The 17622-nt window shown below is 40.8% G+C and overlaps 1 protein-coding gene across 9 annotated transcripts in view; it reads right to left on the bottom strand.

Moving 5' to 3' along the window:
• The window catches only part of BRCA2 (BRCA2 DNA repair associated), a 105407-nt gene that overhangs the window by 28629 nt on the left and 59156 nt on the right, over positions 1 to 17622 (bottom strand). For all 9 annotated transcript variants that reach the window (XM_033948447.1, XM_033948450.1, XM_033948452.1 and 6 more), the window contains 4 exons: positions 16112 to 16299; positions 8978 to 9148; positions 5293 to 5644; positions 2053 to 2208 (listed from right to left, as the gene is read on the bottom strand). In XM_033948447.1, the coding sequence (XP_033804338.1) occupies positions 2053 to 2208; positions 5293 to 5644; positions 8978 to 9148; positions 16112 to 16299 (867 nt within the window). The remainder of the gene's footprint in view (positions 1 to 2052; positions 2209 to 5292; positions 5645 to 8977; positions 9149 to 16111; positions 16300 to 17622) is intronic.

The following is a 17622-nucleotide window of genomic DNA, read 5'->3' as shown; positions in this document are numbered from 1 at the left end:
ACTCCCACCAAATATGCAAAAAAGAACCAGGACCCCTACCACATCTCCAGCAAGAATCAGGAACCAGTGGGCACATAAGATGTAACCGTTCAGGTGTATAATACCAGCGTGTTAAGATTTTATATGCATTTTCTTGCACTAAAATACAAGGAGAAGCTCTCTGCACCTCAGCACAAATACGGGACCAATCTTCTACAGAAAATTGAAGATGAAGGTCCTGTTCCCAATGTAGCTTGAAAGGAAGGGAAATCACCTCCCTACCTCGCAAAAATTTATATAGAATGGAAATCGGTCTCGGCACTCTACTCAATAACACCCATAAATTTTCCAAATGTTCAGATCCCTGAGGATTTCCCTTATCCCAACCAACCAAAATCATAAAATGCCTCAACTGCATATATGCAAAAAATTCACCCCCCAACCCTGGCTTTTTAGCCACTAACCCCTCAAAAGTAGGCAAGAAACCCCCAATAAGTACATCCCTAAATATTGTAACACCCTGAGATTCCCATCTCCGAAAAGCCCCCCTTTCCATTCCTGCATGAAACCGCGGTTCCCCCGCAAGTGGAGCAAGAGTAGAAACCCCTCTATCACCCCTCTCCTTTTGACACCAAACCCGTATCAGATGACAAAAAAATGGATTCTGTTGTCCCTGCAAACGCTCAGACACCGACAAAGAAGTCCACAACCAAGTATGTAGGGCACAATGAGGAACATAACTTTGCTCTATTTGAACCCCAGGCTTAAATACCGCTATCCTCCAATCAAGTATAAAGCGAAGTTGTGCCGCTTCATAGTACCAATACAAATTTGGCATTGCCCTACCCCCGTCTTCCCGAGCAGACCAAAGCACCTGTTGACTCAACCTGGGCATTAATTATAATATTATGAGAACTAAGTTCCATAATGATCTATTTTTATTAATATTAAGTTGAGCCAAATATTAAAGGCTTAAATATACGTAGAATCTGGAAACACACTAGTTGGCCAAATAATAATCCAATGTTTTTGAGAATGAGGTGTAAAATGAACAAACTGGGCAGTTGGCACTTTGGCACTCTTTCATCCACATATAATATCAACACACAACAAAACGCCTAAGAAGAAGAGTTGATTTATTATGGCTGCAGCATTCTACTACTTACATATGTTAAACACAGTTAACATTATCTTGCAATTACATACATGAGTGCAACTTTCAGTATAATGTAATTACATATATGAATCCTTGTAAAGATTCCACTTAGATCACTTCAGGGCAGGTTGCCTAGCCTTTCTAGTCACACAGCTCTCACTATTTTCTGCCTTACCAGTTGAAACACAATTTCGGCCCTGCCCATAAATGCCAATACACTACCATCATTTCATCAGGGGTTGCCAAACAAGCACATCCACTAACGATGCACTACCATCACTTCTCTCATCAGACGTTGCCATAAAAGCACATTCCCCTCCTTAACCATTGACAACTTTTCTTGATGCTTTCAGCCCCCCTTCCATTTTGCCAAAGTCTAGGGTAGGCACCGCTGTTTCTCTGGCACTGGCCCTCCTCCATAGAAGAGGGGGGACTACCCCAGGTCTTTTACAATATCCATGTCACTGCTAGCATGTGACAAACAACTTCACATTTGACCACTGTTAAGCTTTTTGGTCAAAACACACTGTTGTGTGCTCTACCAGTCTAGGAATCCCTGCCGAATGCTGCAACATGACCTCTATCTCTACTAAATTGGAGTGGGTGGAGAGAGAGCAGTTGGAGATGCAGACAAAATGGAGATTGTGCACTTGCCAACTCCCCCCTTCATGCACCCTCGATACCGCATCTTAGACTTCCAACTGCAGCTACCCATCCCCTTCTAAATACCCTCAGCTACTTCCCTTTTTCTTATCCCTGTTTTAACCTGCTTAGACCTACCTATGACCCAACCCCTTCTTTCCTACCGGCCTCCCTTTCCTCTTTCCAGCTAAGTGCCAGGCCGCTGGCTGTTTGTGTTTCTGACTTCAATTGCCATACAAGCTAGAAAACACTACAACTTTAAAATGAAAACCTACCTGCATAGGGTAAACTCTTTGAATAATTACATCCACACATCCAACAATGCCACCCTCACTGAAAAGTGATGATAAGGGGAGTAGAAAAGGTCTTGGGTCACGATGAAAGCCAAGTTTTGCATGCCAGCAAGCAGGTCGAGTACTGTTAGCTGAAATCTAAAGAAAATTAAGATTTGTTATAAAAATTCTTGTAGACTGCCTTACTGTCCAACAATTAATGTCCAAGGTGGTTCACATCTAATATACCATTAAATATACCAGTCCTCCCCTTAAAACTAAACAGTCATTCCAACCACCTAACCATTTTGCCATTCCCAACTATTCACTGCCATTAAACCACCACCTCTCCATATGGAAAAATTAAAGTTTCTCTTTTCCTAAAAGGCATATAATTTTTTTTGTTGCCTAAGCTGTAAAGAGATAGCTTTAATTTACTTATCTTTACTAGTGTGCTAGGGAGAAAAATGAAAGTAGCATTTGCAGAAATGGTTCACTCATGAAGTTTTAAATTCAAAATAAATTGTTTTAGCCAAGACTCTATATTTCTGTGCTCTGTAAACATAGGAGTAAAGATTATGCAAATTGAAGCAAAAGGCTAGACTCATTCTGCTGAGTCAGTTTATGAGAAGCTAGAGTTGAGTCTCTTAGGGGCGGGGAGGGGGGGGGGAATTCTGTGCAACTGTGCATTGCAGAATTTGCACAGAATTCCTCTGGGGTGCAGAATTTAATTTTTGCTACATAGAATCTACTGGTGGGAGGTGAAGCAATCATTCAGATTCAGCTCCTGTAACAGCTTTCCAGCACTGCAAGGCTCTCACAGAATGTCAGCATAGTACCAAAGTCCTGTACTGTTCTCATGAGACTGAGACCACCACAGGACTTTTGGTACCATACTAATTGCCTTCTGCTGGGGTCGCACAGTAGAAGGAGGATAAAGCAAGTAGCTACATTTGTGAATTATAGACCTGTGGTGTACCTAGCATAAATGACACTCGAGGCCCATCATTTTTTTTACCCCCCCCATCTATATGAAAAACATGATTTTTAGTAACAATCCACACATTGCACAAGAGTGTACCTAGGAAAAGGCAAAACCCAAAAAACAACTGCAGACTATGTACAAGATGCAGGCACTGTTTATTTCAAACTCTAATGGTATATACAACCTTATTACCACCGAGGGACCCAACATGGTCCGTGTTTCGGACAACAAACCTTTCTCAGGGGTCCGTGGTAGATAAGGTTTTGCAACAAACAGCATTAAAGGAAAAAACAAGTGCCCGAACGAGTGTAGTGTTGGATTGTAAAAAGCATTGCAATCTCAAATTTGGGTCCCTCGGTTGGTAATAAGGTTGTATATACCATTAGAGTTTGAAATAAACAGTGCCTGCATCTTGTACATAGTCTGCAGTTGTTTTTTGGTTTTCGCTTGGTCTTGGATTTTTTCTCTTGTTTGTGGTCCCTAGGAAAAGGCAGCAGAACATCAATACACCCATTATAATACTAAACAAGCCAGACTACTACAGATTGATCCTGCACAATCAACGCTAACAAACCATGTCTTTCGTACACACAGAACGCAGAAAACATCCACACCCAGTATGGAAAATGTAATCACAAACTAACCCCCCTCCCCCTTTTTACAAAACTGTAGCATGGCTTTTAGAATTGGCCATGGCGGTAACAGCTCCAATGCTCATAGAATTCCTATGAGCATTGGAGCTGTTACCGCCACAACTAGTACTAAAAACTGCACTACGGTTTTGTAAAAGGGGAAGGGGTAAAATAGAAATATGTAAACCGAACCACCAAGAAGCTGGACCCTGCATACAATGCAACACCACACCACAGAAACAAACAGTAATGCTTGTCTCCTAATATTGTGCAAAATATAAAGATAGCATATGTAAATTTGAAAAACAGAGAAATAGTAATCATCACTTTACAAATTAACAAATAACCCCCCCTTTTATGAAGCTGCGTTAGGGTTTTTCATTGCCGGCTCTGGCAGTAAAAGCTCCAGTGCTCATAGAATTCCTATGAGCGTTGGAGCTAATATCGCTGAGGCTAGTGATAAAAAAAATCCTAAGGCGGTTTCATAAAAGGAGGCCAAAGGGTGGGAGGGGCCCTACCTTTTCCACTCCACTCAGTATTTTATAGACCTATATCATATCAGACTCAGCAAAGTACTCATCCTGAGACATCTTAGTTTATGCCTGCCTCATAGCCAAATTGAGTAGGAGAGCTGAAGGAGTTTCTTCCCCCAATAGACTAGAGAGGGGCACCATATTGACCAGCACTGGCGCCAATGAATGGGCAACAGGCAGAGCACACAGTCGCTCCTCAGGCACCCATCCAGTGCCAAATTGGCATGATACAGTGGTTAAACAACCTGTGGAATCTATCCTGACTGATTCTAGACCCAAATGAGGTGTTCTGAAGCAGGGAGAGGCTTTTAAATTAAAATCAGGAAATACAAGATGGCTGCCACAGCAGCAATTTTGGTGCCAAAAACAGCCTGGGGGAGCTATAAAAATGGACAAAAATGTCAAATACAGGATTTTAGGGGAGGGGAACCCTCAAGTAAGCCCCAGAAACTCATCAAAATCCCCAATTCAACTTCACCTGATGTCTCTCATAGACAGTAATGGGCTGTACTCACTGTACTGCCATGTGTTGTGCCTGCATCTGCTTACACTGTAGCTAGATAGAGGAAAAACTTTTTCTAACTCAAACAAGCAAGCAGGGTATTCAGAGGCTTCTCTCTTCGGGCTTTTACACAGGGTGAACCACATGCTTCTTCAGTGGGGGGATGCAGCTGGCACCCACAAGGTTTCCTGACCAGCACAGGGCCTGAAAATAGCCTGCATTCAAGTGCTTCGAACGAAACCAGATGAGCCAACTCCCAGGGGCCAAACCCCGAGTTGATCCAAGTGTTAGGGCAAGCTAGCCAGACAGGAGTCTTGCAGCAAGGGTGGCCTGCCCAGCTATAGAGGTCAGATCCCCCCTACAGCTCAAGGATACCCCCAACTCTCCTGTACCTTGTTGTAGGCATCACTGTAGAAATCTGGGAGGAGGGATGTGCATTTCCTCCTGCCGGCAGGCCCCACCTCTGCAGAATGGTGGGCCTTCCTCTTCCCAGTACATCCTTTAAGTGTAAAGCACCCACAGACAGTGGGTTTTATAATTCTTTAATGAGACAAAGGTACACCAACTGAAATCATATCCATCTTTACTTACCTTTAGCATTAGAGATTCTGGGGCCTCTAACGGTGAGCAGGCAGTCTCAGAGCCAATCAGTTCTGCGCCATGAACAATAATTTTCTGACCAACAAAAAGTCTTCCTCTATGTAAGAGAACAGAGAGAGGAGGATCTAAAAGAGCATTAATCCCATACCATCCATCTGTAACTTCAATGGTTATGTCTTTGTTAGGCTCTGGATTAATTTTGTTGCTACTTGCATGGGATAGCTTTGCATCTGATGAAACAATTTTGGAAACACAGAGAACAAGAGTTTTTGCAGCTAAATCATCTCTTTCTGTTATCTTTTTTATAGCAGATCGCTGGCTTTTATCAACTTCCACGTCATATCTGCAAATAGTAAAACATGAAAAACAAAAATGAAATGACTGGTATCTCTCTCATACTATTCCAAACGCATTCTATCTACAGACACAGAAAAAAAAATACTTTTGAAAATAAAGGTCTAACTGTATTTTGTTAACCAAATTCATTGTTTAAGATGACAATTAACACATGAGATGGCTGAGAGGGGATATGATTGAGGTCTACAAAATCCTGAGTGGTGTAGAACAGATACAAGTGAATCATTTTTTTCTCTATCAAAAATTACAAAGACTAGGGTTCCTCATTGAAGTTACATGGATGCATGCAGTGTTACAGTATTCTGGGGATCTTCACCCAACTTGTGTGCCAGGATTTATCGTATTTTTCGCTCCATAAGACGCACCTGACCATTAGACACACCCTAGATTTAGAGGAGGAAAACAAAACAAATTCTGAACCAAATGGTGTGCCCTGTATCCTGTCCCCCCTCTAGTGGTCTAGACCGGGGCAGGGTACAGGGCATGTCTAGTGGTGGGCACGTGTAGCCAGCCAGCCATCCCCAAGTCTGTCAGCCAGCCAGCCAGCCTTGTGAATGAACATTACAAAAAAAGCCAACCTTTAACAGTATATTTATTGAGTTTCACCTAAAGCCTTTAAAATACGCTAATGCAACAAGTCGAGCTATTCTAAAGCCATTTCTGTACCATTATTGGAGATGTAAATGCATTCCCTTCACATGACTGACAAATAAATTGCAATAGAAGTCCTCAACTATATCCCCAGGGACAGTTATTCAGCAACATATGTAACGCGTAGGAGGCTTTCTTTCGTTATCTATAAACTGCAAAAATACCAAGCTGACAGCTGGCAGAAACCTCCATAGAAGATAAAAGGAAAACACATAAAGACCCAGTTTACTTGCAAATAATTTGTTTCCCTTGGCTGCCACCAGCTCTCTGTAGATGGAACAAAAGAAACCCTACAGGGCACTTGTTAGCATGGCTCAAATTTACCCGTCAGGTTAGCTTGGGTTCTGTTAATATACATGTTTTGTTTTTTCCCCCCGTTACATTTAAGCAGCATGGAAGACAAGGAGGGGGGAGGGTGTCCGAAACCCTCAGATGTACCCCACCGAGAAGGCAGTTGGCAGCCCCGAGCTCTTCTCTCCCATAGAATGGCGCAGCTCTGTTTCCTAGCATCCACCCTGAAGTTCTCACCCTGAGCCTGTCCGCCCGCGCACTCCACACTCCGCTCTGGCCTCTGATGACATCAGAGGGGCCGTGCTTCCCTTTTAAAGGCGAGTTTTAAAGGGGAAGGGCGGGCTATTTTTGTGCTGGAGGCTCTTGTGATTCACATTGTATGCGGCTCGTGAAAGCTCAGGCAAAACCAGCAGCAGCAACAACAACAAGCCAAAAAAACTTTCCGCCACTCTGGGTACGGGGGAGGGAGAGGGGGTGTTTTTTTTAATATTTGCTCCTTAAGACGCACCCTTATTGCCACCCAGTTTTGGGGGGAATAAAAGTGCGTCTTATAAAGCAAAAAATACAGTATATCAGATTTCAGTAAGTTTAAGTTCTCACACCCAAAGTTAGATGTATAAATTCTCCCTAGGCACTATTACATAAAGAGCGCTTATCCCACAGTATCCTTTATAGTACAGTGCCAAGTGCCGATTTTTCCCATTGCCAATTTTTTTGTGCCGTATACTGAATCCGGGTAGCAATTTCAACTGTCAGAAATATTTAGAAATTGAAGTTACATGGAACTATTGAAATCAAGGCAAGATCTGGCATATAAAGAGTCATAGATTTGATATTCCACCTCTCTGTGATCCAAAGCAGTTTACATTTATTCTATGCAGGTACTTTCTCTGTTCTCTTTGGGCTTGTGATCTAAGTTTTTGTATCTGACACAATGGAGGGTTAAGTGATTTGCCTAGAATTACAAGTAGCTGCAGTGGAAATCTAACCAAGTTGCCCAGGTTCTCATTCTGCTACTCTAACCATCAAGCTACTCCTCCACTATCAATAATAACCTGACAGAGCTGCCCAAATCCTGGTCAGATCTACAAAACTGAAGTCATAGGTCACTGCAAATGACCTGCTGAAAGTTTAGCTGACACTGGAGTGGCTGTCTATGGTTCAGCACTGCCTATACAACAATGAACTGCATGAGAGTTGCCATAAGGAAAAATTTTTTAGAACCTTACCAAAAAATTAATTGTCTACAGTAAATAAAAGAAAATTCTGATAAGCCTGAATAAACACAGTGCTTTGAACCGATGAAATGAAAAATGGATGGTTTAGCCACAACCACACAAGAAACAATGGGAAAAATGCAAAGGTAAAGCATTTGTATAAAAGAACATCTTGCTAACCATTAATCATAATTTTTATGCTGTTGGGTTTGTGGAAGACAGTGGCAAAAGTAATATTGTGAGTGGAAGGAAGAATTTACTCAACTAATGCTAATGCTAATGTTCCACTGTTGGTGAAAAAATTGAAGCTGAAAAGAGGTTGCATATTTCAGACAGCAATCTAAAATCAACCATGAAATACCTACAGGAAAGATGAAAGTTTTGGAATGGCTTTCCTAGTTTCCAGACTTTATTACTGAAAATCTGTCTGAAGAAGAGTTTTGATAAAAGAGGAAAGGGAAAAAAATTCTGAAAGCAAGATAGAAAGATTCTTTTTCTGTTTTAAATTCTTTATTCATTTTTGCATGTTACAACAAGTGTAGCAGTTAAACTCATATGAATTTAAAGACACACTTGATTAACTCTCATATATGCTTTAAGTATAACATTTCATAACAAATTAATATTCTGTAATATTTTAAAAATTATGTAAGAAATCTAATATTTAAAAGATTCTTAACTGGCTATAGGAAACATATGAAAGCTGTGATTTATGCCACGAAGGTATTAAAAATAAAAAAGCCTCCAAAAGGTGTACAAACTTTTGTACCTCCCATATACCCTGTTCTCAATTTCATTTTGTACAAAATAGCAAATAGTAATTATCCATTTCTGCAGGTATATAGACTTCTATATATAACTTCTGTGCTCTTTTTTTAACATGCTGTCAAGTAACTTGTATGATTTTGTGAAGTGCCCTTTAGACATGTTATACCATATCTAAAATTCACTTATTAAACCGCCTCTTCAATATAATTATACAATACCAACAAAATATACAAACCCCAACAAATTAAGATTCAATCTAATATAGTCATCTTCAAACATTAACATAATGGTCATAAATTTATTCATAAATAAACACAACATACCCAAGTCACAGTTTTCATTAAAGGCATATAATTCTAGCCCAAACCTGGAATACAGTGTTTTCAGCTTACCTGTATTTTAATTGAAGAAGAACTCTTTCTGGTGTCAAACATCTACTTGCAAATATCTCTGGAAAAGAGACTTCCATAGCTGCAAGCTTCCAGACTATCCACCTGTAGTGGTTGTAAACCCAGGCAGCAGTAATCAGCTTTGGATCTACACCTGGTGTGTCACATAATGCTCTGTTAGAACAATTTAAAAAGTTAAAAATGAATACACAGAAAAGAGAAGCAAGTATTCCAAAACTACTTAGTTGACACATTTGTGTTTGGGTTTTTGAAAGATATTCTTGCCTAGCTACTCTGGTGCTGTTTTAAAATCCTAATCCAGTGGAAAAAGTACATTCACTAGACTCGCTGTGGCTCGTGCTCATACTAAAAGAAAATTTCACATTAACCTTTGAACAGCTGAACAAGAGAGAGAAGCAATTTTACCTGGGAGCTAGTACTGCTGGATTAAATGTACATGAACAGAGCTTTGTGGTCCATACTGAAATTAAACTTGAATAGAAACACAGAGACTGTGCCATATGTAAAATTGCAGTATTGTATTAATGAATATATAAGTATTTGTATGTACAGTATTTTTCGCTCCATAAGACGCATCCCAGATTTAGAGGAGGAAAACAAGAAAAAAAACATTCTGAACCAAATTGTGCACCCAGCCTCCCTCACTCCTTGCCAGGCTCTGCACTATGTCCCCCCTTCCCTGCTAGGCTCTGCACCCTGTCCCCCCCTTCCCTGACCTGTAACCTACCCCCCTCACCTCTGGTGGTCTAGTGGTAGGCTGGGACAGGAGGGATCCATCCCAGCCTCAGTCCACATAGCTGCCTGTCACGCCCCTCTGGATTTAAGGTGCTACACATGAGATCCGGTGTACCATCAGATCCATTTTTTACTCAATTCCCTCCCCCTCCTTTGTCTCACATAGAAAATTAGATTGTAAGTTCTACAAAGGCAGGGATCTATATCAACAAAGATCCACTTTAAGTTGTATATCCTCAGTTGGTTCAGATCTTTTCTCCATTTTTTGGCTTTTTCTGTTTCTGTGGAGATTACTTTTCCCTTTTTTGGTTTAGGGGCATACCTAGAACCAACTAACTTGTCTTGAACAATGACTACTAAACAGGTATGAGCTAAATCCAAATAACACGTATATTCATGCCTTTAAGAAAATGTAGTAGAGAGGCAAATGATTTGTGTGTGTTATCATCTTGGTGGACTTTGAATCTCACCTGCTTTGCAGCGCTTCATTAACAGCAGAAGCCGGAGAGTCGGGACCTGTTTCCCTGCGGGCACCCAAGGAGTCAGACGTCCTGACGTCATGTGGGTCCTTTGCCTGAGGGTTAAAGGGACGCCGCGACTGCACAAGTTTGGAGAGGCAAACGATTTGTGTGTGTTATCATCTTGGTGGACTTTGAATCTCACCTGCTTTGCAGCGCTTCATTAACAGCAGAAGCCGGAGAGTCGGGACCTGTTTCCCTGCAGGCACCCAAGGAGTCAGACGTCCTGATGTCACGTGGGTCCTTTGCCTGAGGGTTAAAGGGACGCCGCGACTGCGGCACGCGGCCGCAGGGCGTGGCCAAAGGGGCGTGCCCTAAGGGGCACGTCTTGCCCCTTGGGAGCCCTTTGGAGACACTGGGAGAACGGGAAAAATTGTATGTATTAACTTTTAAAATAATATGGGGAAAAGAAAAGGGAAAGCTAAGGTTTCTACGCCAAAATTATTAGGCCCCATAGATCGGCATTTTACGTCATCCAGTGCCTTAGGCCATAGTCAAGGAGCGGATTCGCTGTCAGGGGCATCTCTTAGTCCTCCAGGTCGAACTCCACCACCTCCACCAAGTATTCCTGAAGTTTTGGGGCCTAAGACTGGCTCCAATTTTCAGTTGGAGGGACTATCTGAGCAAATGGGGTCACCCCTATTAGTCTATGGGGTGATACCCAAAGCTTTATCTTTTCAAGATGAGGCTTTGTTTATCAGCGAGTCCCAGACTGAACCTCAGGAAGTTACCCTAAAGGATCTTTGGCAAATTAATACTCGAATGGAGGGGCTATTAAAATCTGTAGTGACACAAAATGAAAAATTTTTGCAAGAAGTTATTGAAAAGTTTGTAAATGTTGATTCCAACTTAAAAATTATTGAAAAATCGATCAGAACAACAGAATCTCAGGTGGTTACACTACAAGCAGTTTCCTCAACAGCAGTAAAGGATTTCCATATCACTCATATGAAATTTGAAAAAATGGAGAACTTGCAAAGAGCAAAAAATCTACGTCTAGTTAATTTCCCCAAAACTCATTTGTTGTCACCAGAAATATTGGTTAAAAAAAAAATATTTTAAAGAAGTTTTGGGGATGGCGGATGTAGATAATCTGCCCTTAACAAATTTATATTATATTCCTCAGAAGAAAAAAGTTCCCATAGAACCGGGTATAGACCAGTTGGAACAAATTGAATTTGATTTAACTGGTTTCCTAGAAGATTCACAGGATATAATTCCAACTAGGTCTACACTTCTTATAACTTGTACAAGAGAGATAGATAAATCCTTAATTATGAAAGCTTATTTTCAAAATAGGCAAACTAAATTTTGTGGGGATAATGTTTTGATTTTTCCAGATGTAGCCCAAGCAACACAATTAAGAAGAAAATCCTTTTTGGCATTGAAATCAAGGGTGTTGGCTTTGGGAGCTACATTTTATTTAAAATTTCCTTGTAAGTGCTTGATTAAGTTTAAAGATAATGATTATGTTTATTGGGATTCTATTCAATTGGAGCAATTTTTGCAACATCATGAAACTAGTTTATCTGTCACTACATAATTAATATTTGGAGTTTTGAAATAATTAACACTAATATGGTTGATCTCTAGATCATGTTTACTTTTGAATAATTTTTTTTTTGTTATATTTGTTTGCTATCTCTCAGTTATGTGGACTTGAGGAATCTTGTGATAACCTTTGGTTTTATAATATTTTTCCTTATCTTTTTGTATAAATTCCTTTCCTTATTATTATGTATAAATAATAATGTTTAAAACTTGAATAAATAAATAATATTAAAAAAAAAGAAAATGTAGTAGATTGATGATGCAAGACATCACTTGTACATTATTTCATTAAACTACAACTCTTATGTTCAATAATTTTATTCTCATAATAATTTAGTTTCATGGTCATCCCTTTGTGTTCAGCACATTTCCAAACTGATTTATTGCTGTAAGGTACATTTAACATTCAATCTGGTAAATCACGCTCAGGAATAATCAACATTTACCTCAGCTTCCTATTATTTCTATGTACATAGCTAGATCAGTATGGCTTTTTACATGACATGTCTTCTCCTAACACTTAATATGGGCATGAGTTCCTGCATCACGTTTCTAATCGGAAGAGCTAAATAATATTACCACTCGGGAGAGAAAACAGATTGTGTTGTTGGGGTTTTTTGGTTTGTTTGTTTTTTAATCTTACGTGGGATCTATTTCTATGTGTCTCATTACAGATATTTTTAGGAAGGTATACCTGATTGTGGGTGCACCACTATTTAGTTAAAAGCAATTAATCTCGCAGGGCTCTTTTCATTTGCAGTTAAAATTAGCCGTTCAGCCACAACCAAGCGCGAGAGCACCTCACGTCCCAGCTTCCCTTCTGCTGCACAGCTTCCAGCTCACACTTCAGGGATGACTCTGTAGGCTGGGAAGAGTGCATGGGGGGTGCAACTGACAGCTTTTCAGCTCCTTCCGCATCGCTCTGCTGCGTGACTGCACTTTCTCGCCACCAGCCAGGACAACGCCCTGACATTTTGGGCGGGTCCAGGCAGCAGCGCAGACAGCACGCTCTTGTGGCTCATACACTGCTGGACCACCAGGTTTAAGGGGCGCTTAAAAAGGTACTGCGGGGGGTGGGTGTTTTAAAAAAGTAACCGGGGGGGGAAAGGGGGGTTGTCATCTGGACCACTTCATAGCCAGATATTCAGCACTAATTTCTGGTAATGGTCCCATACTGAATATCCAGGAATAAGAAACCTGCAGCAGCCATGGCAGTGGCGTCTCTTTATTGACAGTTCATGCAGGAGCATCAAAACTATGCTGTTCCATAATGGGAACAAGAACCTGTCTCCTTCACTAGCTCACTCAGTGCAACTCAAAGGTGATTTCAACAGCATCAAGACCTTGCTAGGCACCTTGAAGTAAGATGAGTACAGCTGGGAGGTTATCAAAGACTTCAAAATGGTGGCATTCCTACTGGGTCTCCAAGGCGGTTTTACCAAAGGGAGTGTGTGGCACAGTGGTTAGAGCCTTAGCATCCTGAGATTGTGGGTTCAAATCACTCACTGCTCCATGTGACCCTGGGAAAGTCACTTAATCCCCACATTGCCCCAGGTACTCTAGACAGAGTTTGAGCCCCCTGGGACAGATAGGGAAATATAATAAAGTACCTGAATGTAAAACCACTTAGGATATAAGTGGTACAAAAATAAATAGATGCAGATGCAAGTTTCCCTGCTATCTCTAACTTTGTGACAGTAGGGACACAAAGGTGCACTACCAAAGGCAGAACTGGCCACAGCAGACTGAGTTCTCTGTAGACAGAAACAACATCAAATGGGAACCACTGGTGGACGCCTGGAAGGTGCTGATGCTACCACTGTACATCAAATTGGGCCTAATGAAACAATTTGTCAGACTCTAGATAAGGAGTCGGCAGCCTTCAAGTACCTTCAAAACATCTCCTTTAATCTGGAGACAAAGGTCAGAGATGGTGTTTTCTTTGGACCACAGATAAAGAAGATCCTGCTGTATAAGGAATTTCCCAAGAAGACAACTAGGAAGGAGAAAGCTATTTGGAACAGCTTTGTTGCAGTGGTTCGGGAATTCCTGGGAAACCACAAGGCCAACAAAAACAACGTGGAGTTGGTTGAGAATCTGGTGAAGAATTACAGAAAAATGGGCTGTAGGATCTCTCAAAGTCCATGTCCTTGATGCTCATCTTGACACATTCAAGGAGAACATGGGCGCATAATCAGGAGGAGCAAGGTGAGCGCATCCACTGGACTTCAAACACTGATACCAAGGACAATATAATGAGAACATGATGGGACTACATTTGCCAAAGGTCATTTCAGCATTTCATATCATTTAAGAAGTAAGCTTGCCAGCATTCCAGACCACAGGGTTAAAGAAAAAAAGCCAGATTCTGAGGAAGCTGGATTTGAGGAGAGTCCTCTTATGTTGTATAGATGTCACCAATGAGTTCTGACTAACATACCATCTATTTGTGCTCCCCAGTCAGGCTAGACACAGTAGACAGGCATCTAAGGCTACCATTTCAAGATGGATATGAATGGCCATCTTATCAGCATATACTGGCTGTGGCAAGCAATTGCCGGTCTCCTTGACAGTACATTCCACAAGAAGCATGACTTCTTCATGGGCAGAAGCTTGGGTGATTTTGCCTAAGGAGATACGTAGGGCAGTGACCTGGTGCACTATGCACATGTTCAAGTTTTACAGAGTGAATGTGGCAGCATGGGAGGACACCATTTTTGGGTCCTCAGTATTATAAGCAGGCGCACTTCCATCTCTGGTGTACACAAAGTCCTTTTTAAATCGCAGAGCAACAAAGATATGGAGCTTGTGAAACTGAGGTGGGAGCAGGATTTGGGGAGAGACTTGGGAGATTAGGAACTGTTGTGCAACATCAAGGGGATACCTGGGCTGACTTCCAATGCAGGTTATTGGGAATATTACTTTGGAATGTTACACAGAGTCTATTTCACACAGGTAGAGTATTTAAGGCAGCTAGAGTATTAAATCTCAGGAGGCAGACAATACATTTTACTACTCTTTTTAGACTGCCCTAAAAAGGTCACTCAGTACATGTCTGTTATTCTAGCAAACTTATTGAGGGATCATCATCTTCTAAATATTGAAAATGGAGAAATCAGCTACATTCACTGACTGTCTGAAAAATAAGGGAAGCTCGTGGCACTCCCAAACATAAGAAACTGTTGCTTACAAGGGGACCTTTTACCATATTTGGTGGTCTTGTGGGAAACTTCAGTCATTTTGGTCTTTGCTAGTGACTTCTATGAGAGTGGATTCGGGAGCACCCTTTTCCTTGGATCCCAAAGCTTGTTTGCTGGGCTTCCATAACTATCGGGGTCACAGATGGCAGTGCGCCTAAAGCGCACATGCCAGGCTGCAGCCAAGTGTTTAATCGCTGCCAAATGGAAACAGACTTGTGGTCCCACATTTCAAGACTGGATTTATAAACTACACTATTTGGCAAAGCTGGAGAAGCTGAAATATGGCCTCATTTAGATTTTGAATTCTTAAACTGAGGTGATGAGGATATAATCATTACTGTTTATAGCTGTTGTTCTTCTATAGCTCTCGTGGCTGGTTCTATAACTTTTCTATCCTCTATTGTGTTCTTTGGTACCTCTGCCCATTGGGAGGGGGTTTCTGCTATTTTGTTGTTCACGGCTTTGTATACATTATTTAATTTTCAGTTGATTGAATTGTATGCGAACAATGTCAAAAAATTAATTTTTCAATAAAAAAGTATTGATATAAGAAAAGAAACTGTTTTTACAGAGCTGGAATCCTTATGTTCAATTGTTGACCCCACATGGGTGAAGTTTTATATTAATTAACTTATGATTGTAATTGGACTTATACTGTATTGCAATACCTCTATTAGGTTATGGACTAGCTTTCTAGGAATAGTGACGGGAAGGGTGGGTATTAAGTATACTCATTTAGTTTCAGGTGGTCATCAGAACCATGGCCTTCTGAGGCACTCTCTTGAACAACCGTTAGGCTGTATATAAAAAGGAGGAGATAAGAAATGGGGAGAGTGGGTGTTGATGAGAACTGTTTTGTTCAGAATGTTGTGCAAAGCTATTGGCTGTTTAAATATTTTGCACTTCCTTGAATAAAAATGTTTAAACTTCTACCACAGAAATATCTGATATTCTATTCTATAATATAATCAAGTGTGTGTTTATCAGTTCATATGATTTTATCTACTACACTTGTTGTACTATGCAAAAATGAATAAAGAATTCAAAAACAAAAAAAGAAATATCTGATATTCTAATTGAAAGTACATCAGCTATAAGGTGGCCCATCCTACCTGTAAAATTCTTCTTTACCAGCCTTGCCATTATTAGTAGGTATAAGCAACCCTCTATCAGCCAACTGTATTCCATGTCCAAACTGTAGACACTCCTTAGGGAAATAATCCCAACAATTAAACTGGAAGGACTCTGCATTTTCACTGATGGCTGCTGTGCTGTGATGAACAAATCCATATTTGTACAACTGTAAAAAAAAAAAGAAGAAATGATACACACAGATATGAGAAAGTACATTAATACAACCATCAGCAGAGACAATTATTGCACTGATAAACCATCTCGAGACAGTGCACATAACTGCCAGACTCTTCTGATATTACTTGTCACATGGCGGCAGCAGTCCATGCTGTTCCCTTTACCTGGCTCCATATGTGTCATCTCCAATGGCATTTAATAGATCAGTGGTCTCAATACTCTCAGCCATTGTCAACAAGTGCATGCGACACCTAATTTTTTACTTCTCTTCAGTGATTTGTCAGTACTGCAACACCTTTTAGGTAGAGCTCCTTTTCAACCACCGAACCCATTGATTGTGTTAACTACAGATGTGTCAAAGCAGGGCTGGGGGGGGGGGGGGGGGGCACATTGTTGGAGTCCTTCCACACTCCGGATTCATGGACACTCCAGAAACAGAAATTTATTAAAAAATTTATAGCCCACATATCCTGCAGTTCTAAGCGGGTAACAGAAGAACATACCTAATAGCATGTGACACAATTACATACAACTAAGAACTGTACATACATTTGGCATTAGAAAGATAAACTACTATAGTCAAAAACTACTAACATTTCAGTATAAAAATTCTAAAATGAGCACAGTCAAAAAATAACATTAAAAAACTAGGTTTTATAAAGAAAATACTCGTTCAAATAACCTGGTTTTCATCATCTTCCTGAACTGCAAAATGTTCTCATCTCAATGGGCAACTCATTCCAATACATCACCCCTTGTATCGTAAACATAGCTTTATGTTGCCCTGAAAGTCTCACCACACTCAAAAATGGTACATCAACCTATTGGAGTTCCGTGCAATAAGACTAGCCCTACAAGCGTTCCAATCACAGCTTTGTCATCACATAATACACGTTTGCATGGACAATCAAGTAGCAATGTCTTATATCAACAAACAAGGTGGAATAGGGTTGCATACTCTGTGCAAGGAAATGATCAAAATATGGAACATTGCTATCAGCCTCAATTCTAGTCTCACAGAGTCCTACCTTCTAAGAAAGCTCAGTACAGTAGCAGATTCTCTCAGCCAGCTGCTGCCACCTCAGAAATGGTCCATAACATCACAATTCACCTCCTATCTCCTCCTCCTTATGAATCCCTTCCTCTCAACTCAAAGAACAGCTTAGGGATATGCCACAGTAGGGTGTAGCTAGCAGTCGAGAATGACACGGGAACTCATTTTCCCGTCCCATCCCCATCAGCTCTTTTCCTGCCAGCTCCGTCCTCATCTGCACAAGCCTCAAATACATTAAAATCATAAGCGTTCGAGGTT

Source organism: Geotrypetes seraphini, chromosome 6, assembly GCF_902459505.1.
Source record: "Geotrypetes seraphini chromosome 6, aGeoSer1.1, whole genome shotgun sequence".
Classification (NCBI taxonomy): Eukaryota; Metazoa; Chordata; class Amphibia; order Gymnophiona; family Dermophiidae; genus Geotrypetes; species Geotrypetes seraphini.
The sequence above is the reverse complement of the archived record's forward strand: the minus strand, read 5'-3'. Positions and strand labels throughout refer to the sequence as shown.